The sequence below is a fragment of the Salvelinus sp. IW2-2015 genome, linkage group LG14 (genome assembly GCF_002910315.2).
Source record: "Salvelinus sp. IW2-2015 linkage group LG14, ASM291031v2, whole genome shotgun sequence".
NCBI lineage: Eukaryota > Metazoa > Chordata > Actinopteri > Salmoniformes > Salmonidae > Salvelinus > Salvelinus sp. IW2-2015.
Window position 1 is genome coordinate 45,297,680 of NC_036854.1, and position 27,782 is coordinate 45,325,461.

At 43.6% G+C, this 27,782-nt stretch overlaps 1 protein-coding gene across 1 annotated transcript in view; it reads right to left on the reverse strand.

The window, feature by feature from the left end:
• LOC111973606 (cadherin-12-like) overlaps positions 1-27,782 on the reverse strand; it is a 213,753-nt gene that overhangs the window by 72,616 nt on the left and 113,355 nt on the right. Inside the window, exons 3-5 of the mRNA XM_024000989.2 lie at positions 22,013-22,307; positions 8,724-8,843; positions 2,131-2,298 (exon numbers count right to left, since the gene is read on the reverse strand). Of these exons, the coding sequence (XP_023856757.1) occupies positions 2,131-2,298; positions 8,724-8,843; positions 22,013-22,307 (583 nt within the window). The remainder of the gene's footprint in view (positions 1-2,130; positions 2,299-8,723; positions 8,844-22,012; positions 22,308-27,782) is intronic.

Here is a 27,782-nt window from a genome sequence, read left to right on the forward strand (position 1 = left end):
ATTYCAAATGCCAAAAAGGCGTTAGTGGCAGCATGTGGCGGATGCTGTGAATGCTGCTGGCTCAGAAGGTCAGACCCTCTCAGAAATAAAAAAGAAATGGTCCGACATAAAAGTGGAGGCCAAAAGGTGCATAGCCTTACATAGACAAAGTGTTTGTGCCACAGGCGGGGGAAAGGGGACACCGGAGCTCAACCCCATTGATGCGACTTGTCGGTATTATAGGGGAATCCCTCCTGAGTGGAGTAGCGACGTAGGTGGAGGGGACACAGACATGCAAGATGCACCGGATGATCCAGGTATGTAATTAGTATTCCCTCGTTTGAAAAGAGTAAACCAAATGCATTCAAGTTTAAACATTTATTTACAAAAACAATTGTGACATTTTTGATTGTTTTTAGTCGCTGCGTGTTCCACTGGGGTCGTTGGTGCTGCAGCTGAGCAGGAGCTGAGTGCGCCCAGCCCCGGCATCTCCACAGCACCTTGTGCATCACAACCCTCCAGCASCCGTGTCCTCACAGATGCAGTCTTGCAAACGCAGAGAGACACCATGGACGCTATTAACAAGGTTGCCAAGGAGTTGAAGTGTGACAGGCACGGCTTGGTTTCTGCAGGTGCTTCTCTGTAAAGCTGGGCCCACTACAGCACAGAGATCCAAGAGAACAGCTCTTGGTAATCGGAACCGGCTCATAAGCCACTAATCATCATTGGCAAGTAAATCTTGCTTGTCTCTGAGAATTTGCTCTCTCCGAATTCTTCCATTCGCCAAATCTTCCAACAGTGCCAAAGCAGCCATTGTGCATCATTACGCATTGTAATTGCATGCCTTTTTATACCCACKCATTTGATTGTCAAAGCTACCCAATTGCGTAACAKCTTCAGGTGTGGTAATTACCCTGATTGTAACTGACAATGACAGGGCCATTATCACATTGACAGTTCTGCGCAACGAACAAGTGATAACGATATATGAAACTGTGCACTCGTATCTGCCCGCCTGAGGCATCGAAAACGGCATCAGTTTAAACGTAATTTGTCCTACTGTTCACCTTATTATTTATGAGAATACATTTCATAACATGCAAGTATTGTTTAATAATTACAGATCCAATTAAACATGATTCTCAATTAAACRGAACAACATATTTGAMTTTTTTTTGTTGCAAACCATATTTCCGTTTGTATTTATTATCTTAAATTATGTTTTTTGTGTTGTTTTTTTGTYTGCACTCCAGGGAACTCTTCATATATAACACGTGAGAGGTAATATTTAAATMTATTTTACACAATGGTATCAATTTCAAAGTGTTTCATCCTTCCGCCATCGGAGTCGCAGTTTGTCATTACCCCAGTTTATGTGCGTAAGTATGGGTCAAAGTGTCCGTGGAGGACCGCATATTCTCCCGTCAAGCTATTTTTTTTTTATAAATCCCAAAGTTTGCTAGGAAAGTGGCGTCGTTTTCTTGTGCCTACGCAATGTTTATAAGTGAGGCCCCAGAGCAGAATACTGAGTCACAATTGCATGTTTGCAGTATTCCATTATCCTTTCATATTCAGTTACAGGGTTTTGGAGAGTGATCTTAAATATATGTATGAAGGCAATATTCATAAATATGGATATTCACAGTTGTTGCATTGATCCATGTTGTTCAAATATGCTTACTTTCATAGATCAATAAATMAATGAATAGCAAAATCTTACACAATTACACAATCTGTATGTTTGGCCTGCCTCATGCATTTTACTTTTTGCACTGATTAACTATTTCATTGAATTGATTTGTTTGAGGCTTAAAGTAAATAATTCCAGCAATTTTATTACAGGCATCAGCTCCCACTTGAGTTGAACAACACTGCAAGTGAAAACTAATGGATTAATGGAAGGTAAATACCTAAGTCTGTTTATGTGGAAAGGTACTAAGCTACAAGTAAATAATATATAATATATAAGACATGGAAAGAACATAGATATCTGCCCAGTGGGAATCAGCATTATAACCAATTATACAATAAAAAAATGAAACAGGAATATTAAAACCGATATTATCAACATGCTTTTTTAACAGATGTCTACATGGAACTTTAAAGTAAACTTCATACACAGAACAGCACCCCCCTCCCTCTCTCACTTACTTTTGGAAAACCTTGGTGGGTTGTCATTGACGTCACTGAGGGTGATGTTGATGGTAGTGGTCCCAGCCAGACCTCCCAGCTGACCTCCCATATCCTTGGCCTGGATAAGTACCTGGTACTGCTCCTTCACCTCGCGGTCCATGTTTGGCAAGGCCGTCCTTATTATACCTGATGGAAACATGGTATCTTTAGAACACGTCAAAATGACATCTGACATCTAGGCACTATTATGCTCATAAATTGTGCAGTCCAAATAGAAGATAGGTGGAAGCAAGATAATAGATGGAGGGAAAAGGGAAAAGCTGAGGGTTAACATGTGTTCTGAAGGATGGCTGATTGTTTCTGTATGATGAGTCCTTTTTGATGCCCTCTTTTTTTGCTAGATAGTTAAAATATACAAATTACCTAGATAGTTAAAATATACAAAGAACACTGTAATAAAATAAAAAATAGTGGAGTCAACCTAAACAAGTTTGTTATCCTGCCGCCTTAAAATGTTAAGTCAAGTCCATTCAAAAGTTATTTCAACCTCGTTAAGTAAGTGAAACTGACACATTTGGATGTAATTACTTGTTGAGTGAACTTGATACTTTTAGTCAAAAGTAGCATTCTTGTAAAGTTCTTACTATGAGCACACTTGAGACTCAACCTTATCTGGGATTTGACCTCAGAAACTCTTGGTTGAAAATTAACTGAACTTCCTTCTACACCGCCAGGTCTTTGTCCAATTATCTGAACACAACAACATATAGCAGTGCACAGGGACACTTGACGTGAAGTTTGCATAAGCTCTTGGGATTTGATCTTGCAATCTCATGCAAYCTCATATGTGTACCTCTGAAGGTACCTTGTGTGTAAATTTGACCTTTTTGTACACCAGGGAACAACACTTTATCCTAACTGTACCCTTTTTTAGAGAGTGTGTGGATATACAGTATCTTCTTGGTAATAAATATGTACCTGGAGGCACTGCAGAAACATTGATGCACTCGCGACCAAGAGGTTTCAAGTTAAAATCTCCAGGGAGATTATGCAAACTTTACGTCAATTGTCCCTGAGCACTGCTATTTTTAAGTTGGTGTTGTCAGATAATCGGACAAGTATTCACTTTATTCTGAGCACATTTTTTAGCAAAGTGCAGAAATGTATTATTGACAATAAATCTGTCAGGCCAATCTCTGTCAGCTCCACAGACCTGGTGGCATTCTAGTTGCTGGCAACCAGAAGATTAGAGTTTAAAATCCCAGGAGGTTGTAAGTTCAATTCCCATGATYTTGAGTGTAAAATGTACTCACAGTATAGCATTTTACAAGATTTTACTGTAATATGTATCCTGTACAATTACAATCACTAACTGCCTGTTGAGTCCCACCATCCCTGCTGTCATTTTACAGCAATAACAACTACATTTGACAGTAAAAATACAGTATGTTTGTGTAAATTTACTTTTGAAAATACAGTTCAACTGTAAAAATACAATATTAGTTGCATATTTGCTGCATTTTTACCACAACTACGTAGCTGGTGAAGAACTTTAAAATTATAAATAATTTTTAACAGTGTGTGTCACGAATTTCGTKCTGAGGAAGAAGGATTAGACCAAAGCGCAGCGTGGTACGTGTTCATGATGTTTATTATAACCTGAACACTGAAACAAAAAACAAAAGTGGAACAAAACGCAACAGTTCTGTCAGGTACTCTCACAAAACAGAAAACAAATATAACTAAAGTCAGGGCGTGACAGTACCCCCCCCAAAGGTGAGGAATCCGGCCGCAAAACCTAAAGATATAGGGGAGGGTCTGGGTGGGCATCTATCCGCGGTGGCGGCTCTGGCGCGGGACGTGGACCCCGCTCCACCTTAGTCTTGGTCCACTTAGGTGGCGCCTCTGGAGCGGGGACCCTCGCCGCCGACCCCGGTCTGGGGACCCTTGCAGCGGGCCCCGAACAGGAGGGCGACTCTGGCGGCTCCGGACAGGAGGGCGACTCTGGCGGCTCCGGACAGGAGGGCGACTCTGGCGGCTCCGGACAGGAGGGCGACTTTGGCGGCTCCGGACAGGAGGGCGACTCTGGCGGCTCCGGACAGGAGGGCGACTCTGGAGGGAGGAGACGCAGAGACAGCCTGGTGTGTGGGGCTGCCACAGGGCTCACCCGGCTGGGGAGACCTACAGGAGGCCTGGTGCGTAGAGGAGGCACCGGATAAACCGGGCTGTGGGGGAGCATTAGAGCTCTGGTGCGCAGCCTTGGCACCACTCCTCCAGGCTGAATGCCCACTTTAGCCCAGCCCCTCCAGAGTGCAGGCACAGGTCGAACCGGACTGTGGGGGAGCACTGGAGATCTGGTGCTTACCACTCGCACCTCTCCATTAGGCTCAATGCCCACTTTCTCCCGGCACGGGCGGAGCGCAGGCATAGGACGAACAGCACCCTCCCAGCACCCCGGAGACACAGTACGCAGAGCCGGCGCAGGATACCCTGGGCCGAAACGATGCACCGGAGACCAAACACGCTGAGCTGGCACAATCRGCCCTGGCTGGATGCCTACTCTCGCATGGCACTTGCAGGGGGCTGGCCTATAGCGCTCCGGGCTATGAGTGCGCACTGGCGACACCGTGCGCTTCACCGCATAACACGGTGCCTGACCAGTACTACGCTGCTTCCGGTAAGCACGGGGAGTTGGCTCAGGTCTATCGCCTGACTCCGCCAATCTCCCCGTCTGCCTCTCGTGCCTGCTGCGCTGCCTTGCCTCATATCGCCGCCTCTAAGCTTTCGCCGCCTCCAGTTCTTCTTTCGGGCGGCGATATTAGCCCAGCCTGTCTCCAGGGTCCCTTACCGTCCAATATCTCCTCCCAAGTCCAGGAGTCCTGAACCCTCTGCTCCTCCATACCACGCTGCTTGGTCCGTTGGTGGTGGGTAGTTCTGTCACGAATTTCGTCTGAGGAAGAAAGATTAGACCAAAGCGCAGCGTGGTGCGTTTTCATTATGTTTATTATAACCTGAACACTGAAAAAAAAAAAAAAAGTGGAACAAAACAGTTCTGTCAGGTACTCACACAAAACAGAAAACAAATATAACTAAAGTCAGGGCGTGACAGTGTGTGCCTTAAGCACATCTGAAATATCCTATAATAATAACTGTAATTGCAAGTGAGGCATATTAAGGTAATTTACAGGACGGTCCAAAAAGTAACCAAGTACATTGCGATTGACAGCAAATATAGAGCAAAACAGTAATACAGTACCATACAATTATCCGTATCATAAAATCTATAGCAATTTCTAACAGTGTAGCTTTGTCAACACAACAAAAAACAAACAGTTGAAGCACATTGATTTGTCTAAAAGTGTGAAGTTTACGCAACAAGTCATCGAAGGTAGTAGGATAAAACACACGTTTTGTTGAAATTTTTTTTTCTTCACAATTAACAATTTCAGTATTTTTCAGTTGAGTTGACTTTGGAAAATGAGCTGAAACAACTAAAAGGCAACATTACTTTTTACAGTGTAGCAGTCCCATTAGAAAGAGCCTATACTTAGAGGTGCATTAATGTACCTGAAGTCAAGGCTGTGATATATAGAAATAGAGGTCATTTCACCAAGTYGAGACACTTGACATTCAATACTGAACTAAGTGAGGCTTTATAATGATTCACCAGAGGGTCTGAGGGACCTTGACATCAGAGGAAATACAGCCGAGTAATGGCCAGGTCAGCTAGGAGGATGTCAGCGTGATAGAAGGGATAGAAATGTGGCAAGATGTACATTTCCTATTCTCTTATTCCCCCATTCGTAATATGAATAGGATGGATTTCACATTTGATCCTCAAATCCTGTCTTCTGCGAGTGCAACAAAGGATGTTGTTTTTTGACATTCTTCTCATCTTTTTTGAACGCCGTCTCTAACAGGGAGGGATGATGCTGTGAAGTGCATGGTGATTAAGGCATGTGATTCCCTCCCCCACCTCCCCCACTTTCTTTTTTCTCTCTCTCCTGCTTGTTTGTTCAGCTGCGTTGATGTATGTAGTGGCAGGCTCAGCGTGGGAAACATTTGTTTTAACAGTTGGATTTTTTCGCCATCAGGTTTGAAATACAGTCACAGTGTGTGTTCTGTATATTCTCCAGGGTGGAAAGGCATAATCTACGATAGATTCTCCCCATTCCCTTTCTCCCTCTGATATCACGTTGGAAATGGTTATCATGTTTTCCTTTTATTTTTTCCCTCCCTTTTCTGTGACATACATTCATTTTCTTTGACTTGCMTTCAAAAGACATAATACAAATCTAAATTATAACACAGACAATTAGACCTTTGAACACACTGCTAAGAAGTAGAAACTGTATCGACRATTAGGCTACATCAAATACATACGGTAAGAGGGTTGTAGGGTTCTCGACAGTTAGCTGTCTATTATAAGATTGATGTTCACTGGCACAAGCTGGCACCCGGACACACATGACAACTGGAGCGTGCCGGGTCGGAGAGGTGCTGATCCTTTGGCACGGTCATAGATGCCAAGCCACAACCATTACTACTGCAGTCAGTACCACTAGCACTACCACTACTACTATTTCACCAAAAAAATACTTTAAGACAAGCATTTCTGAAAGAAATGTCCTTTTCTAGTTGAATTTACATTTTCACAGAGGACAAAGTAATGTGTATTGCACGCATATTGAATTTAATCAGAGTTCCTTCAGAAAGTATTCACACKCTTTACATTTTTRTCTCTCCACGTGTTGTGTTACAAAGTGGGATTAAAATTGATTTAATTGTAATTGTTTTGTCAACGATCTATACAAAATACTCTGTCATGTCAAAGTAAAAAAAGTTAGCTTAAATTTTCATATGCCGAATAAAAWWWWAAWAATTCAACTCTACCAYTCGTTTTGTCACTACTGTATAACTGTTAAATAGCAAATGTGCCTACTCTGGTCTTGGCACGTGTGCTCCAGCCAACAGCTCGCAGATACAGTGTCGGTAGGCTTTGCACTGCAGCCTGGTCTCAGAGCATTTCACATTATTCTATATGTAAATCTGGGACACTCCATTTAGTATGATATGTTACATTTCGCATGGTATGTGTTAATCWATGGATGTCCATCACCTATTTTGTATGATTATATGTTATGAATTTGCAAATCGTACAATATATGATGAATTTGCAAATACATATGATATGTTKCGAATTCTAGATAGGTGGCTAATATTAGCTAGCTGGCTAACGTTAACTAGGCTAGGGGTTATGGTTAGGGGTTAAGGTTAAGGTTAAGTTTAGGAGTTAGGTTAAAGGGTTAAGGTTAGGGTTAGCTAATATGATTAATGTTAGGATTAGGGGAAGGGTTAGCTAAAAGGGTTAGGGTTAGGGGAAGGGTTAGCTAACATGCTAAGTTGTTTCATAGTAGCTCAAAAGTAGTAAGTAGTTGAACAGTTGCTAATTAGCTAACATGCTAAAGTAGTCCATGATAAGATTGGAACTTGCAACCTCTGGGTTGCTAGATATTTGGCTTATACATCCACCCACCCCGCATTAAGTAACTATACCGAATGTAACATATCATACTAACTTGAATGTCAAGAATTTATATTTACTATTGTACCTCTACTTTACGAGACCAGGTTGGCTGCAGATAGGCTAGTGTGCATGATGAGATTATTATGGATAAGAGCGAGAATATTTTGGGGGGCCAAATGGCAGTCAAGCATCGATCKTCATGTCACCAGAATAAGACCCTCAATATTTATTGGAAAGGAGCATCAAGATCACTATGCACTTTCACCACCATGTGAAGTTAATCATAACTTATTTCATCTGTAACCTAATAAACGGCATTGTTTCATAGTGGGAGGACCATACACCATATCATCGCGTGACTACAAGTTTATCATATCAATAATGGAGCATAAAGGCGGTTCAACCGCCATTTCACACATTCATTATACAGATACAAAAAGATCCCACCATGTCCAATGAACAGATTAACTGTTGACATTTATAAAGTTGCACCAAAACATCCTGTTTCCATCACAGCGGTCTTGTTTTTTTTTTATACTGTGACTTTAAAAACTGTGGATGGAAATGTGGTCCACCATAAAGGAACTTAAGGAACTTAAACTTGCCACTGTTTCTAATCCATTTCCCTGGCCAGCTACAATGTAATCAAATCAAGATATCTCACTCATTTGTTTAATCGGATCAATAATGTATAATTAAATTCAAGACAACACTTTGTCAATACTAATTTTCAGAGTTAGAATATACGCCCACCTATTCGATTATTACAGCATTTGGAAACTCATTCTGTTTTTGGAAACTCATTCTTTTTTTTTTGACAGATAATTACCATGCCTTTTTGTCATTTCAAACAAAGCTGGATAATAGTTAACACAATCCCAAACAAAACAGCATTCAACATCGACCAACATATGGGTCCTACGTGGCTCAGTTGTAGCACGGTGCTTCCCAGGACCACATGTACATAAAACTGTAAGTTTCTTTGGATAAAAGTGTCCTTTAAATGGCATATACAAATATGTAAACAGTAACAACAAGTACCAAATTAGACCCATTTCTGACTGACGTTGCCCATCTTATTTACCTGTCTTGGGATCAACAGAGAAGTATGGCTGGCCATGGAGGATGCTGTAGACCACTCTGGCACTGTTTCCATAGGTAGGGTCATCTGCATCTGTGGCTGTCACCTGCATCACATAGGTCCCTGTAAAACATACACATACATTTATATAATTTAGATGGGGTCATTTTTTATGGAATAGTTTTCATCCAGTTTAGTAGCTTGTGCCACCATGTATGCCTCCAAAATGTCACTCTTATTCCCTATAAAGTGCACTACTTTTGAGCAGGGCTCAGGTCAAAAGTAGTGCACTATGTAGCGAATAGGGAACCATTTGGGACAGAGTCACTTAGACTAAAGTGTGAAGAGGATATGATAGAAGATGAGTGTGGAGCATTGGAACGTTGAATTATTCACTATGTGAAATATACATTTGCAGCTAAGTGGATGCTTAGCCGAAACATACATCAGGGGTAAAATGGCTGCTCAGACACGCATTCATTAGACATTGCCTCCATTATGGAAACAAAGAGCCATGCACAGCAGGAATATGAAACAGGATGGCAGCCATCCAAACTTCCTGCTGTACCAGGAACAGAGTAATTACTGGTTATAGAAGTATGGGCTCATCCTCTGTAATTACTGAAGCTTCAATCTAAAACACCAATTGCAATTATCCACCGTCTCCACAGAAGCATGTAAACCTACCATCAAATCCAATTATTGTATCTATAAGCTCAATAAAACCACGCCTGTGGCCAAATTAGATGTATCTGTTTTATTCCATATGTACAGGCTGGGACTGTACAGTCTGCTTGGTGGACATCCAAGAGAAGTTACATGCACAAATGGCCATTGACACATGCTAATCTTTTAGTTGGCTGTAACAAGCCTTTATTAAACAGGCTTTGCGCCGTGAGCAGATGGTAACAATTGTATTAAAACATTAGGTGAGAGAGATTAAGCCCTGCACCACCTATCCGGGTAGAATGTAGCTGAGATGCTCTACACACTCTATTACTGCTATGCCAATGCTAATGGTTAATCACTCATTTACAACTAGGCAGTTTGTGCTGGTTTATCAGCATGTGCTGTAATCATGTTTTTGCTTGTGCGTTTTAGTGATGCAATCCTTTAAGAAACACCTCTATTTCCATAAAGCTTTCAAATACGAGTGCTTGGTTTAAAATGCATTAATAATAGCTAAACAAAGCTATGCACCACTTTTTAACTTGGCTCATTCCAGTTCCTTAATATTCTTTGAAAATAAAACTACAGTTTTAATTGGTGTTTTGAATCCACACCCATTTCCCTAAGGAAGGCCTATCAGTTCCATTCATTTCATTAATGTAATTAGCAGTGATTCCTATTTTTCTCAGGCACACGCTCCATAAACACCCTATTGAACCATTTATCACACACACTGCAGACAGTGTTGCCAACTGCTTTTCACGGAGATCCGCAAACGGCTACTTGATTTGTCACTAGAAGTCGCTAGATCACGTGTCGCCGCACTCACAGCTGCTGTCCCCGASATAGCGTTTTTGCTCCCTCTCCATCCGCATGTAATGTAAAAATCTTCCAAGAGTGAAAGAGTTCCCAATCGTTCTGATTGTGTTGTGATTGTGAACTCATGTTGTAAAAACTTTCACAGCGTAAAAAAGTTCCCACTCAATAATTGCATGTGGGTCTGTGTGGATGTCTGTGCTCGTGCAGATTTTTCTCACACCCCCTCGCCCTTGATTTAGCTAGCTAATGAGCATAATTAGCTGTAAACTGGTTGAGATGGCTTGTTCTCAGAGGCGTGCAGTTTTAACTTGTTTGTACAGCTAGCTAGCTAACTAACAAACAAACAAACAAATATATATATATGCACTGTCAATCGAAAACGTAGCACCCAAGTCTTTGCAATCGCAAATAATCTCTCCTCACATCAACCCTCAGCACTTTGACTTGCAAATCCTGGTATTTATATGCTGATCTCACGTCTCAACAAGCTTCTGATACAAGCTTCAATAGTCCTGGCCACCATTAATTGGCAGATGTATGAAGCAAATGCTCGTGTCCATAGTTTTTGAGCTGGAGGGAGGATGTGAGAGAAACAGCCGCATGAGCTCAGCCTTCCATATAAAGAGATGCACGTGCAATTATTGAACTGGGAACAGCATGACATCACAATCAGAACACAATCAAAACGATTTTGAACTATTTCACACTTGGAAGATTTTTACATGACACCTTTACACCCCCTTCCCTTGTTCTTCTCTGCCTGTGTGTGCCCTGTTGCTGTGATTTCTGTTGCTCAGACAGCTTCTCCCACTCTTGTTTGCATCAGAACTGAGTGGGAAAAGTTGCTAAATGCTATCAAACCATAGAAACCCTCTGTMTCAAAACTCCCCAAAGGCAGCCTGAAAAGTAGTTGAACTCGCTAAATATAGGACAAAGTCGCTAAATTGTCAACAGTGACTGCAGAATAATCTGAAAATAATAATTATTTCTAAAGCGTGCTCAATCCCTCGTTTAAAGGTGCAACGTTTGAATAGTTCACCTAATTTCAGTTTGTGACAAAGCAAGCAATGTATAGTGTAGAGAATCCTTGTACCATCTAAACCGCTGTGAAATGTATTTTCAATTWGCCCAAATATTGTATTTTCAGCTGTTTAAAGCTGGTGTACAAAACTGAAACTGCTTTTAATGAGAATGACAGAACTATGACACACATTTTGTATGTGAATTTGGTTGGGTTGCCCAAAAAGTTACATATTGCATCTTTAAAGGAAATAGTTATTTCGCAGGCAGGTCRTAAATTCTCAAAAAACACACACAACACACAGAGACTAAAGTCTGCTTCAGTGCCTTCCATCTTTGTTTCCCTGCAGTGAGTTGTAGAATGAACCATGTTTTCGATCAGCTTGAAAGGGACCATGCGGATTTAGAGCCCAGTTTGTGTGGGGAGTGTACAGGTAACTGCCAAAATAAAGGAAACTCTTGAGTAAATGAGGGATGCAAAGCAGTGGTGGAAAAAGTACCCACTTGTCATACCTGAGTAAAAGTAAAAATACCTTAATAGAAAATYAGTCAAGTAAAAGTGAAAGTAACCCAGTAAAATACTACTTGAGTAAAAGTCTAAAAGTATTTGGTTTTAAATATWCTTAAGTATAAAAAGTCAATGTAATTGCTAAAATATTCTTAAGTATCAAAAGTAATATCAAGCCAACCAGATTTTCATGTTTTTTAAATGTACACTCCAACACTCAGAAATAATTTACAAAGTTCGCCAGATCAGAGGCAGTAGGGATGACGAGGGTTGTTCTCTTGATAAGTATGTGAACTGGACCATTTTCTGTCCTGCTATGCATTCAAAGTGAAACAAGTACTTTTGGGTGTCAGGGAAATTGTACAGTGGCTTGCAAAAGTATTCACCCCCCTTGGCATTTTTCCTATTTTGTTGCCTTAGAACCTGGAATTAAAATAGATTTTTGGGGGGTTTGTATCATTTGATTTACACAACATGCCTACCACTTTGAAGATGCAAAATATTTTATATATACAAGAATTAATGAAAAAATACTGAAAACTTGAGCATGCATAACTGTGACTGTTCTGCTCCTGAAAAAGGCAGTTCACCGCCCCCCCAAAAATCAATACTTTGTAGAGCCACCTTTTGCAGCAATTACAGCTGCAAGTCTCTTGGGGTATGTCTCTATAAGTTTGGCACATCCAGCCACTGGGATTTTTGCTCATTCTTCAAGGCAAAACTGCTACAGCTCCTTCAAGTTGGATGGGTTCCGCTGGTGTACAGCAATCTTTAAGTCATTCCACAGAATCCACAGATTCGATTGAGGTCTGGGCTTTGACTAGGCCATTCCAAGACATTTAAATGTTTCCCCTTAAACCACTCGAGTTTTGCTTTAGCAGTATGCTTAAGGTCATTGTCCTGCTGGAAGGTGAACCTTCGTCCCAGTCTGAAATATCTGGAAGACTGAAACAGGTTTCCTTCAGAAATGCCCCTGTTTTTAGCGCCATCCATCATTCCTTCAATTCTGACCAGTTTCCAAGTCCCTGCCGATGAAAAACATCCCCACAACATGATTCTACCACCATTCACTTCACTGATGGTGTTCTGGGAGTGACGAGAGGTGTTGGGTTTGTACCAGACATTGCATTTTCCTTGATGGCCAAAAATATACATTTTAGTCTCATCTGACCGGAGTCCATTCTTCCATATGTTTGGGGACTCTGCCACATYRCTTTTGGCAAACACCAAACTGTCACGCGGAGCACACTCAGACAAGGAGACTGGGATGAGTTAACCAAGGTATTTTTTGATTGAGTGCAGGCCAGGGGAAGCTCAGGCAGGTTGCTGGAAACCAGGTGCAGAGGCTGGGGCTGGAGCGAGAAGTGTGGGGACAGGGTAAGCAGGTCCGGAGGGAYCGTAGAATCCAGAACAGAGTAGCATGACTGACGAGATGTCGGACTGGAGACAGGGACCAGAGTCAGAGCAGGCAGAACTGTAGTGGAGAGGAAAACAGAGTCAGGCAAGGGAAACCAGGCACAACTGGAACAAACGTCTAGAATCATGGACTGACTGGGCAGAGATTACAATCTGGCAGTGTGGAAGTGGCAGGACTGAGTATTTGTAGAGGTCTTGATTATGGAACAGGTTGCAGCTGGTGGGGATCTGCTCTGACTCCAGCACACCTGTCTCTGCCAACACAATCACACACACACACAGAGGGAGAGAGCACTGGGGGAGTGGCGGCAGCTCAAGGAGACACCGGATGAGCACTAGATGGCGTGACAGGAGCAGATGTGACACAAACGTGATTGCTTATTTTTTTCTTTAAGCAATGGCTTTCTTCTGGCCACTCTTCCATAAAGCCCAGCTCTGTGGAGTGTACGACTTAGTGGTCCTATGGACAGATACTCCAATCTCCGCTGTGGAGCTTTGCAGCTCCTTCAGGGTTATCTTTGGTCTCTTTGTTGCCTCTCTGATTATTGCCCTCCTTGCCTGGTCTTTGAGTTTTGCTGGGCGGCCCTCTCTTGGCAGGTTTGTTGCGGTGCCATATTCTTTCCATGTTTTAATAATGGATTTAATGGTGCTCCCTGGGATGTTCAAAGTTTTGGATATGTTTTTATAACCTAACCCTGATCTGTACTTCTCCACAACTTTGTCCCTGACCTGTTTGGAGAGCTCCTTGGTCTTCATAGTGCCACTTGCTTGGTGTTGGCCCTTGCTTAGTGGTGTTGCAGACTCTGGGGCCTTTCAGAACAGGTTTATATATACTGAGATCATGTGACACTTAGATTGCACACAGGTGGACTTTATTTAACTAATTATGTGACTTCTGAATGTAATGTAACGACGGGTGAGTGAAATGAGTGAGGATTCAAATGCAGAGAGCGAAATGAATGGGAAAACGCTTTAATGTCCTTCAAAACGTAACAGGTCCAAAACATGGGTGAATGCCCAAAACACTGGCGCTAAACAAACCCCAAACCTCGTTACAAACACTGGACAGCGAAAACCCAAAACAAACACGATACATCACCAAACGTAACAACCAACAAGCCTGCACAAACACCAGCGGGCAAAACTAACTTAAATAACACCCATCCCAAAACCCCAACAAGGAACAGGTGAAAACAATTAGACAGAAACAAACGAAAAGGAAAAAGGGATCGGTGGCAGATAGTAGACCGGCGACGACGACCACCGAGCGCCACCCGAACAGGAAAGGGAGCCACCTTCGGTGGTATTCGTGACAGTACCCCTCCCTGACACGCGGCTCCCGCAGCGRGCCGACACCGGCCTCGGGGACGACCCGGGGGCGAGGTGCAGGGCGATCCGGATGGAGGCGATGGAATTCCCTTAGTATAGTTGGATCCAATATATCCCCCACCGGGACCCAGCATCTCTCCTCCGGCCCGTACCCCTCCCAGTCCACGAGGTACTGCAGGCCCCTCACCCGGCGTCTGGAGTCCAGAATGGACCGTATCGTGTACGCCGGGGACCCCTCGATGTCCAGAGGGGGCGGAGGGACCTCCGGAACCTCACCTTCCTGCATGGGACCAGCTACCACCGGCCTGAGGAGAGACACATGAAACGAGGGGTTAATACGATAATACGAAGGGAGTAACAATCGATAACACGCCTCGTTTATTCTCCTCAGGACTTTAAATGGCCCAACACACTGCGGACCCAGCTTCCGGCAGGGCAGGCGGAGGGGAAGGTTTCGGGTCGAGAGCCAGACCCTGTCCCCCGGTGCAAACACGGGGGCCTCACTGCGGTGACGGTCAGCGCTTTTCTTCTGTCGTCCACTCGCCTGACGCAATGACTCCTGGACGGCTCTCCAGGTCTCTTCAGAGCGCTGCACCCACTCCTCCACCGCAGGAGCCTCGGTCTYGCTRTGATGCCATGGTGCCAGATCCGGCTGGTACCCCAACACACACTCAAATGGTGACATGTTGGTAGAGGATTGGCTTAGTGAGTTCTGGGCCATTTCTGCCCAGGGGATGTATCTTGCCCACTCCCCTGGCCGGTCCTGGCAATACGTCCGCAGAAACCTACCCACTTCCTGGTTCACTCTCTCCACCTGCCCATTACTCTCCGGGTGATAACCCGAGGTCAGGCTGACCGAGACCCCCAGACGCTCCATAAATGCCTTCCATACTCTGGACGTGAACTGGGGACCCCGATCAGAAACAATATCCTCAGGCATCCCGTAGTGCCGGAAGACATGGGTGAATAGTGCCTCCGCAGTCTGCAGGGCCGTAGGGAGACCGGGCAACGGGATAAGATGGCAGGACTTAGAGAACCGATCCACAACGACCAGGATCGTCGTGTTCCCCTGAGACAGGGGAAGATCAGTAAGAAAATCCACCGATAGATGGGACCACGGCCGTTGTGGAACGGGGAGGGYTTGTAATTTCCCTCGTGGCAAATGCCTAGGAGCCTTACTCTGGGCGCACACCGAACAGGAGGAGACATAGAATCGCACGTCTCTCACCAAGGTAGGCCACCAGTACTACCTTCTAAGACTTTGCACCGTCCTACCCAGGTGACCTGACGAGGGTAGACTATGAGCCCATCGAATCAATTGATCACGAACAGCGAGCGGCACGTACCTACGACCCTCCGGGCAATGTGGAGGCGCAGGTTCCTCCCTTAGTGCCCGCTCGATGTCCGCGTCCACCTCCCATACTACCGGTGCTACCAGCTTGGCAGCCGGAATGATGGGAGTAGGATCAATGGACCGGTCATCAGTGTCGTATAGGCGGGACAGCGTGTCGGCCTTTGTATTGAGGGAACCTGGTCGATACGAGATCGTAAAACGAAATCGGYTGAAATACATGGCCCACCTTGCCTGACGAGGATTCAGTCTCCTAGCTGATCGGATATATTCCAGGTTACGGTGGTCAGTCCAGATGAGGAAAGGGTGCTTAGCCCCCTCAAGCCAGTGTCTCCACACCTTCAGAGCCTTAACCATGGCCAACAACTCCCTATCCCCCACATCATAATTCCGCTCCGCTGGCCCGAGCTTCTTCGAAAAAAAGGCACAGGGGCGGAGCTTCGGTGGCGTACCCGAGCGCTGGGAGAGCACAGCTCCAACCCAAGCCTTGGATGCGTCCACCTCAACTATGAACGCCAAAGAAGGGTCAGGATGCGCCAACACTGGCGCATCGGTGAACAGCGCCTTCAAACGACGGAAAGCTCCGTCCGCCTCTGCTGACCACTGCAAGCGCACCGGCCCCCCCTTCAGCAGTGAGGTAATAGGGGCCGCCACCTGGCCAAAACCCCGGATAAACCTCCGGTAGTAATAGGCAAACCCTAAGAACCGCTGCACCTCCTTTACCGTGGTCGGAGTCGGCCAATTACGCACGGCCTTGACGCGGTCACCCTCCAATACCACCCCCGAGGTGGAAATGCGATAACCCAGGAAGGAAACGGCTCGTTTGGAAAACTCACATTTCTCTGCCTTCACGTACAGGTCATGCTCCAGCAGTCGCCCAAGAACCTTGCGCACCAGAGACACATGCTCGGCGAGTGTAGCGGAGTAGATCAAGATGTCYTCAATATACACCACTACACCCTGTCCGTGCAGGTCTCTGAGAATCTCATCAACGAAGGATTGAAAGATGGCTGGAGCATTCTATAACCCGTACGGCATGATGAGGTACTCATAATGGCCAGATATGGTACTAAACGCGGTTTTCCACTCATCTCCCTCCCGAATACGCACCAGATTATATGCGCTCCTGAGGTCCAGTTTCGTGAAGAATCGCGCCCCGTGAAATGATTCCACCGCCGTAGCGATGATAGGTAGTGGGTAACTAAAACCCACAGTGATGGAATTTAGACCTCGATAATCAATACACGGACGCAAACCACCCTTCTTTTTCTTCACAAGAAAGAAACTCGAGGAGACGGGTGACATGGAGGGCCGAATGTACCCCTGTTCAGAGCCTCCGTGACATATGTCTCCATAGCCAACGTCTCCTCCTGGGAACGGATACACGTGACTCCTGGGGAGTGCAGCGTTTACCTGGAGGTTTATCACGCAATCCCCCTGTCGATGGGTGGTAATAGGGTCGCCTTCCTCTTACTGAAGGCGATAGCCAAATCGGCATACCTAGCAGTAATGCGCACGGTGGAAACCTGGTCTGAACTCTCCACCGTTGTCGCACCGATGGAAACTCCTAAACACCTGCCTGAACACTCATCAGGACACCCCTGGAGAGCTCCCTGTCTCCACGACATAGTAGGATTGTGAATAGCCAGCAGGGACTCCAGCACCACGGGAAACGCAGGTGAATCGATAAGGAACAGACTAATCCGCTCCTTATGATTCCCCTGCGTAATCACTCTCAGAGGAATCGTGGCCTCCCTGACCAACCCTGACCTAACGGTCGACTATCTAAAGAGTGCACGGGGAGGGGGGTCTACCTTAACTAACGGAATCCTCAACCTCTGGGCGAGTCCGCGATCTATAAAATTCCCCGCTGCGCCTGATTCGACTAGCGCCTTATGCTGGAGAGAGGGGAAAAACCTCAGAAAACAGATTAAAAAAACATGTGACCAACAAGAAGCTCTGGGAGAGTGTGGTGCTGACTCACCTGGGGTGACGAGGATGTTCTGCCTGCCCTCTCGACTCCCAGTGGACTCCTCCAGCACCGACCGGAAGTGTGCCTCCGGCCACACTGGGTACAGGAGGAGCCTCTCCTCCTGTCTCCCTAGACGCAGCCCCTCCTAGCTCCATAGGAATGGGAGCGGGGGGGGGGGCAGGAGGTGGAACTGACAGGACCCTTTCAGAACGTCCGCGAGCAGCCAGCAGATGGTCTAGCCGGATAGACATGTCGATCAGCTCATCCAAGCTGAGCGTAGTGTCCCGACAAGCCAGCTCCCTGCGGACGTCCTCTCTTAGGCTACACCTGTAATGGTCTATCAGGGCCTGTCGTTCCACCCTGCTCCAGCGGCCAAAGTCCGGAAGTCCACCGCAAAGTGCTGCGCGCTCCTCGTCCCTGCCGGAGATGGAACAACCTTTCACCCGCGCTCGGCCCTCCGGGGATGATCGAACACAGCCCGGAAACGGCGGGTGAACTCCAGGTAGTGACCCTCGCTGAGTCGGGCCCGTTCCAGACGCCGTTGGCCCACTCCAGGGAACTACCCGTCAGGCAGGAGACGAGGACACTCACGCTCTCCTCGTCTGGGGAGCAGGCCGAACGGTGGCCAGGTAGAGAAAGTTGTAGCAGAAATCCCTGGCACCCTGCCGCTGCTCCATCGTACTCCCTCGGAGGCGTGATGCGCAGAGCGCTGGCACCGGATCCCGCTGGAGGAGATGGTAGAGTTGCTGGTGGGAGGGTAGGTGGGGTAGTAGGGAGACCACTCCTCTCCCAAGGTCCATGCTCTCCATCATCTGATCCATTGCTGATCCAATGCGATGGAGGATGGACGTATGATGAAGGACTCTCTCCTCCATCATGGGGAGAGGGGTGGTCGCTGCTCCTGCTGACTCCATCTGGTGGTGCGGGCTTCTGTAACGACGGTGGAGTGAAATGAGTGAGGAGTCAAATGCAGAGAGCGAAATTAACGTGAAAACGATTTAATGTCCTTCAAAACGTAAAGGTCCAAAACATGGGTGATGCCCAAAACACTGGCGCTAAACAAACCCCAAACCTCGTTACAAACACTGGACAGCGAAAACCAAAACAAACACGATCATCACCAAACGTAACAACCAACAAGCCTGCATAAACACCAGCGGGCAAAACAAACTTAAATAACACCCATCCCAAACCCCCAACAAGGAACAGGTGAAACAATTAGACAGAAAACAAACGGAAAGGAAAAAGGGATCGGTGGCAGATAGTAGACGCGCGACGACGACCACCGAGCGCCACCCGACAGGAAGGGGAGCCACCTTCGGTGGTATTTGTGGACAGGTAATTGGTTGAACCAGATCTTATTTAGGGGCTTCATAGCAAAGAGGGTGAATATATATGCACGCACCACTTTTCAGTTAGTAATTTTTTTCATTTCACTTCACCATTTTGACGTATTTTGTGTATGTCCATTACATGAAATCCAAATTAAAATCTATTTAAATTACAGGTTGTAATGAAACAAAAGTGGAAAAATTCGAAGGGGGGTGAAATACTTTTGCAAGGCACTGTATGGAATAAAAAGTACGTTATTTTCTTTAGGAATGTAGTGAAGTACAAGTAAAAGCTGTCAAAATAGAAATAGTAAATTACATATACCCGAAAAACGACTTAAGTAGTACTTTACACCACCATGCAAAGTATATTGAAAGTAATTGCATCCACATACGTATGGTTCCTAAGTTACTTAAGCAATTGTCATCCCATCATGCTTAGGTTCATGTATAAAAATGCCCAGTTGACAATTTTTTTGGCTACCATGCGCTCGAAGAAGGATCTCAGTGACTTTGAAAGGGGGGTCTCAAGGAGCATAGGGGGGTTAAAATGTGTGTGTGTGTGTGTGTTGTGTCGGTGTGTGTGTGTGTGTGGTGTTGTGTGTGTGTGTGTGTGTGTGGTGTGTGTGTGTGTTGTGTGTGTGTGTGTGTGTGTGTGTGTGTGTGTGTGGACGTGTTTAACTATTCTTGTGGGGGACCAGAAGTCCCTACAAGAATAGTAAACAAAGTAAAAATTGACCAACTGGGGACATTTTGTTAAGTCCCCACAAGGTCAATGCTATTTCTAGGGGGTTTAGGGTTAAGGTTAGAATTAGTGTTAGGGTTAGAATTAAGTTAAATATTAAGGTTAGGAGCTAGGGTTAGTTGTAGGGTTAGGGTTAGGAGCTAGGTTTAGGTTTAGGGTTAGGATAAAGTTTAGGTTTTTGGGTTAGGGTTAGGGTTAGGGTTAGGGTAAGAGTACGGGTTAGGATTAGGGTTAGGTTAGGGGTTAGGGGTTAGGGAAAATAGGATTTTTGAATGGGACTGAATTGTTATGTCCACACAGGTTAGCTGTACAAGACTGTGTGTGTGTGTGTGTGTGTGTGTGTGTGTGTGTGTGTGTGTGTGTGTGTGTGTGTTGTGTGTGTGTGTGTGTGTGTGTGTGTGTGTGTGTGTGGTTGTCAGTCAGGTGTCATTCAGTCAGTCAGTCACCAGATCTCAACCAATTGAACACTTATGGGAGATTCTGGAGTGGCACCTGAAACAGTGTTTTAAACCCACCATCAACAAACACCAATTGATGTAATTTCTCGTGGGAGAATGATATCACTCACACGCCTCCGAATGAGGTCCATACACTTGTAGAATCTATGCCAAGGCACATTTAAGCTGTTATGGTGGCTCGTGTGGCCCAATGCCCGATTAAGACACTTTATGTCGGTGTTTCCTTTTTGGCATTTACCTGTACATTGACTGTACCGGCTCCATTCAAACATTTCTATCAGAGCACTGTAGAGATCTGATTTGCTGTTCTCTTCGCAGAGCTTCATAGCAATTCAGATCAAGGGAGCCAATCCCAAAGTGAATTACCTTGATCTCCTTCCATGGGGGAGACATCATAAAGACAAGGCTCGATCGGCAATGTACTCAGGCACATTGTGCAAAACTGGCTTGCTCACAGAAACATCAAAATCTGTTCTCTATCTCCCTCCTGTTTACCTGTGATTATAAAACTCCTTTCTTATGGTAATTTTTTTTGCTATGTCTCGATATAAACTCAGTACAATACAGTGTTGTTCATTCTAAGAAATGCATCTATTTTCCTATGACAAGTTATCTTCTCTTCGGGTAGGGGGCATTATTTCACCTCCGGATGAAAAGCGTGCCCAAAGTAAACTGCCTGCTACTAAGGCCCAGAAGCTAGGATATGCATATTATTGGTAGATTGGGATAGAAAACACTCTAAAGTTTCCAAAACGGTTACTCAAATTGCAGTTCCTGTGCCTTCCACTAGATGTCAACAGTCTTTAGAAAATGAAAAATGAGGGAGTAAGACCAGTCTGAATGACTGAACCCTACAGTGTCTGTTTTCATGCGCAATCCCGAGAGCGCGCCTTTCTTTATTACCTTTTATATTGACGACGTTATTGTCCGGTTTAAATATTATCGATTATTTAGGCAAAAAACAACCTGTGGATTGAATATTAACATCATTTGACATGTTTCTATGAACTTTACGGATACAATTTAGATGTTTTGTCTGCCTGTTGTGACTGCGTTTGAGCCTGTGGATTACTGAAGAAAACGCGCAAACAAAACTGAGGTTTTTGGATATAAAGAGAGACTTTATCGAACAAAACAAACATTTATTGAGTAAATGAATGTCTTCTGAGTGCAACCATATGAAGATAATCAAAGGTAAGTGATTATTTTTATCTCTATTTCTGACTTGTGTAACTCTTCTACTTGGCTGGTTACTGTTTGTAATGATTTGTCTGCTGGGCTATGTCCTCAAATAATCGCATGGTATGCTTTCGCAGTAAGGCCTTTTTGAAATCTGACACCGTGGTTGGATTCACAAGAAGTTAATCATTAAACCTATGTATAACACTTGTATGTTTTCTGAATGTTTATAATCAATATTTGTGTTTTTGAATTTGGCACTCTGCAATTTCACTGGATGTTGGTCAGGTGGGACGCTACCGTCCCACGTACCCTGGAGAGTTATAGCAGTTACAGTAAATTAAGTATTTTGTGATATTTTGTTTGCGTTCCAAATGGCACCCTATTCTCTTCATAGTGTACTACTTTTGACCAGAGCCCATAGGTCTCTGGTTGAAAGAAGTGCACTATAAAGGGAATAGGCCACACAAAGTATTTTCTGATATTTTTTCTTACCTACAGGTGACATCTCAGGGACACTAGCTGTGTACGGGCCTTCCAGAAACTTCGGCTCATTGTCGTTGATGTCCTGGACTTTGATCACAAACTGTGATTCGGGCTCCAGGGGCCTGTTTGTGTCYATATCGACAGCCTGGGCGCGAAGGGTATAGTAAGGCTTCACCTCCCTGTCAAGGCTTCTTAAGGCATGGATGTCCCCGGTCGTTGCATCAATGGTGAAAATGGAGCCGGCCCCTTCTCCCATGAGAGTGTACTTCACTGCGCTCTCGCCCTTATCCAGGTCAGTGTGCAGCTACAAGACAAGAGAAAAGGACAGGTTCAGTCCTAACATACTCCTAATGATTCATTGAGACCACTGGGGGAGAACAGTTTAATGTTTTAAGGCAGTTCATGAAGTGAGTCGATGGGAATCACTGCACTTATAAAATACAAAGAAAAACCCCCACATTCAATATACATTGAGTGCACAAAACATTAAGAAATACGATTGAGTTTCGCCCCCAGCCTCACTTCMTAGGGGCATGGACTCTACAAGGTGTCGAAAGCATTCCACAGGGATGCTGGACCATGTTGACTCCAATGCTTCCCACAGTTGTGTCAAGTTGGCTGGATGTCCTTTGGGTGGTGGACCATTCTTGATACACACGGGAAACTGTTGAGTCTGAAAAACCCAGCAGCATTGCAGTTCTTGACACAAACCGGTGTGCCTGGCACTTACTACCATACCCTTTTAAAGGCACTTACGTATTGTCTGCCCATTCACCCTCTGAATGGAAACATACACAATCCATGTCTCAATTGTCTCAAGGCTTAAAAAATACTTATTTAATCTGTCTCATCCCCTTCATCTACACTGATTGAAGTGGATTTAACAAGTGGCATCAATAAGGGATCATAACTTTCACCTGGATTTACCTGGTCAGTCTATGTCATGGAAGAGCAGGTGTTCTTCATGTTTTGTACACTCATTCTATACAAAGTAGTGTACCTGTTTGGCCCAGATCTGGTAGAAAAGTTAGGGATTTGGATGTGCATATTACCTATATGATGACACTCCCAACAATACAGATCTTAATTTGATCACCCTGTTGTTGCAGGAAACTTAATCTAAAGTTACTTCAACCTAGTTAGTAAGTGAAGCTGGAAATTTATATTTAACGACTTGTTGAGTGAACTTGAAACTTTTGGTCAAAAGTAACATTCTTTTAAGATTCTTCATCGTGAGCACAAAACATTTCATCTGGGATTTAAACTCATAATCTCTTGGTTGCCAGTGACTTGAATTTCCTGCTATGCCAACAGGTCTGTGGGATGGAAGAGATTGGCCACATATTAATTGAGAAGAGTTTATTATGTACTTTGCTAAAACACCTTAAAATTACAGAGGAATAACTTTGAGGCTATTAAATCCTTTCAGTCTGAAAAAAACCCAGGGCTTGATGGCATACCGGTAGAGGTATTATGGCCTTTTTTTTATATACTTAAAGCTCCATTGTTAGCTTGTTTTAACTACTCCTATAGAAATGGTAGTCTGTCAGGTACTCAGCGGGAAGGTCTGATTTCACTATTATTAAAACAAGAGCCCAGATGGCAAATATAAAAGATCCAGTCTATCTTAAAAACTGGAGGCCTCTTACACTTCAATGTTGTTGATGCAAAATACAAGCGAAATGCATATCACTCAGAATTAAAAAGTTTACCAGGTATTGTTCATACTGATCAGACAGTTTTTTTTTACATGGACGATAAATTGGAGATAATATATATGACAACTACTAGAAGTAAAAGAACATCATGAAACAACTAAGAAGCCAGGCCTGATATTTATAGCGGATTTTGAAAAGGCCTTTGATAAAGTAAGACTCGATTATATGTATAAATACCTGGATTTTTTCAATTTCGGTGATTCTCTTATAAATGGTTAAAGGCAATGTATAGCAACCCCAGGTGTAAAATAGTACATAGCGGCTACTTCTCAGAGAGTTTTGAATGTCAAGAGAAGTTAAAAAGGGTGTCTGCTGTCACATATCTATTCGTCATGGCCATCGAAATGCTAGCTATTAAAATCAGATCAAATAACAACATTAGAGGATTAGAATCCAAGGCTTAAAAACAAGGTGTCCATGTACAGTTGAAGTCAGAAGTTTACATTCACCTTAGCCAAATACATTTAAACTCAGTTTTTCACAATTCCTAACATTTAATCCTAGTAAAAATTCCCTGTCTTATGTCAGTTAGGATCACCACTTTATTTAAGAATGTGAAAATGTCAGATAATAGTAGAGAGAATATTTATTTCAGCTTTTATTTCTTTCATCACATTCCAGTTGGTCAGACGTTTACATACACTCAATTAGTATTTGGTAGCAATGCCTTTGAATTGTTTAACTTGGGTCAAACATTTCGGGTAGCATTCCACAAGCTCCCACAATAAGTTGGGTGAATTTTGTCCCATTCCTCCTGACAGAGCTGGTGTAACTGAGTTTGTGTCCGTGCTCGGACACACTTTTTCAGTTCTGCCCACAATTTTCCATAGGATTGAGGTCAGGGCTTTGTGATGGCCACTCTAATACCTTGACTTTGTGTACTTAAGCCATTTTGCCACAACCTTGGAAGTATGCATGGGGTCATTGTCCATTTGGAAGACCATTTGCAACCAAGCTTTAACTTCCTGACTGTCTTGAGATGTTGCTTCAAAATATCCACATATTTTCCTCCCTCATGATGCCATCTATTTGTGAAGTGCACCAGTCCCTCCTGCAGCAAATCAACCCCACAACATGATGCTGCCACCCCCATGCTTCAAAGTTGGATTGGTGTCCTTCAGCTTGCAAGCCTCACTCTTTTTCCTCCAAACATAACGTTGGACATATGGCGAAGCAGTTCATTTTTGTTTCATCAGACAAGAGGACATTTCTTCATTTCTCCATTTCTTTGTCCCCATGTGCAGTTGCAACCGTAGTCTGGCTTTTTTATGATGGTTTTGGAGCAGTGGCTTCTTCCTGCTGAGCGGCCTTTCAGGTTATGTCGATATAGGACTCGTTTTACTGTGGATATAGATACTTTTGTTCCTGTTTCTTCCAGCATCTTCACGGGTCTTTTTCTGTTATTCTGGGATTGATTTGCATTTTTCGCACCAAAGTACGTTCATCTCTAGGAGACAGAACGTGTCTCCTTCCTGAGTGGTATGACGCTGGTGGTCCCATGGTGTTTATACATGCGTACTATTGTTTGTACTGATGAACATGGTACCTTCAGGCGTTTGGAATTGCTCCCGAGAATGAACCAGACTTGTGGAGGTCTACAGTTTTTTTCTGAGGTTTTGGCTGATTCTTTTGACTTTTCCATGATGTCACGCAAAGAGGCACTGAGTTTGAAGGTAGGCCTTGAAATACATCCACAGGTACACCTCCAATTGACTCAAATGATGTCAATTAGCCTATCGGAAGCTTCTAAAGCCTTGACATAATTTTCTGGAATTGTCCAAGCTGTTTAAAGGCACAGTCAACTTAGTGTAGTTAAACTTCTGACCACTGGAATTGTGATACAGTGAATTATAAGTGAAATAATCGTGTGTAAACAATTGTTGGAAAAATGACTTGTGTCATGCACAAAGTAGATGTCCTAACTGACTTGCCAAAACTATAGTTTGTTAACAAAAAATGTGTGGAGTMGTTGAAAAACGATTTTTAATGACTCCAACCTAAGTGTATGTAAACTTCTGACTTCAACTATATGCCGATGACTCAAGTTTTATATTAAATCCGCAAGCTAGATCCCTGCAAGATAATAACTTTTCTGGACTCTCTGGACTAAAACCTATTATGATAAGTGTAAAATATTACTTATTGGATCTTTAAAAAATACAACTTTTACCTTACCATGCAATTTAGTAATAACATGGGCTGACGGTGAAGTAGACCTACTTGGTATTTKTATCACAAAATATATAAATGGGTTCCCCACAGTGAATTTCAATACAACACTTGTAAAAACAGACAAGATCCTGCAACCATGGAGAGATGTGACTAAGGAGTTAACGGGGCAATTTTGCCTGTCTATTTATGGAAAATTGCCCCGTTAACTCCTTACTCATATCACTTACTTATGACGCTGCCTACTCCTGATGATTCATTTTTCAAATCAAATGAGAAAAAAATATTTTACTTTATCCGGGACGTTAAACCAGACATGATAAAGTGTGCCTACCTATGTAATTAATATGAATTGGGTGGGTTGAGATTTTTGAGATTAAGTATAAAACCTTGAAACCTCTCTCTAAAAGCTTCACTTATTCAAAAGTTTTACTTGAACTCTAAATGGTTATCAAGTAGATTACTAAGAAAAGCTCATCCATTGTTTAAAAATTGCCTTTTTGCCTTTGTGCAGATTGCCATGTCTCATTTTCGATTAATTGAAAAATATACTTTTTTCAATTTCATCCCCCTGTAAAGTATTACATGTAATTTATATTGCAAATATTACAACAAATATTATGGCTGAACTCAAATGTGCTGGTTAATAAAATACCTGTATTTATGGGAAAGTTGTTTGAAAAGGGTATTTTGTTTTTAAATTATATTGTAAATTGGAATGGTAGAGTTATGTCTTTCATGGGGTTATCAGAATTGTACGGGAGGTCTGCTCAATCCAAGATTACAACCAATTAATAACCGCATTACCCCAAAAATGGAGGAGGCAGGTGGCAGCYGGAGGAGGCCCAATATAAAGGATCAAAACTGGCGGAGGAATAAAAATAGCATAAATAGGAAAGTATACCAGTTTCATTTGAGGACCAGGAAGTTGACAGCTGTGCCATYCAGATTTTTGATGTACCGATTCCGTGGTATGAGTTCATATATAAAACGAAGCAAGATATAGAATTCTTTCCACCAACAAAATGTTGAACATTTGGGGCATACAATCATCGAAGCTCTGCAGATTTTATTTTGAGGATACAGTATCAATAGACATTTATTTTGGTATTGTCCTCAGGTAGCCTGTTCTGTCTCAGGTTGAGGAATGGCTGAAAATGCATAACATTGATCTAAAATTGACCCTAGAAATAGTACAGTCGTGGCCAAAAGTTTTGAGAATGACACAAATATAATTTTCACAAAGTTTTCTGCTTAGTGTTTTTAGATATTTTGTCGGATGTTACTATGGAATACTGAAATATAAATGCAAGCATTTCATAAGTGTTCAAAGGCTTTTATTGCCAATTACATGAAGTTGATGCAAAGAGTCAATATTTGCAGTGTAGACGCCTCTTTTTCAAGACCTCTGCAATCCGCCTAAAATGCTGTCAAATTAACTTCTGGGCCACATCCTGACTGATGGCAGCCCATTCTTGCATAATCAATGCTTGGAGTCTGTCAGAATTTGTGGGTTTTGTTTGTCCACACCTCTTGAGGATTGACACAAGTTCTCATTGGATTAAGTCTGGGGAGTTCCTGCCCATGACCAAAATATTGATGTTTTGTTCCCGAGCACTTAGTTATCACTTTTGCCTTATGGCAAGGTGCTCCATCATGCTGGAAAAGGCACTGTTCGTCACCAAACTGTTCTGGATGGTTGGGAGAAGTTGCTCTCGGAGGATGTGTTGTACCTTCTTTATTCATGGCTGTGTTCTTAGCCCACTCCCTTGGCTGAGAAAGCAACCCCACACATGAATGGTCTCAGGATGCTTTACTGTTGGCATGACACAGGACTATGGTAGAGCTCACCTTGCTTTCTCCGGACAAGCTTTTTTTCTGGATGCCCCAAA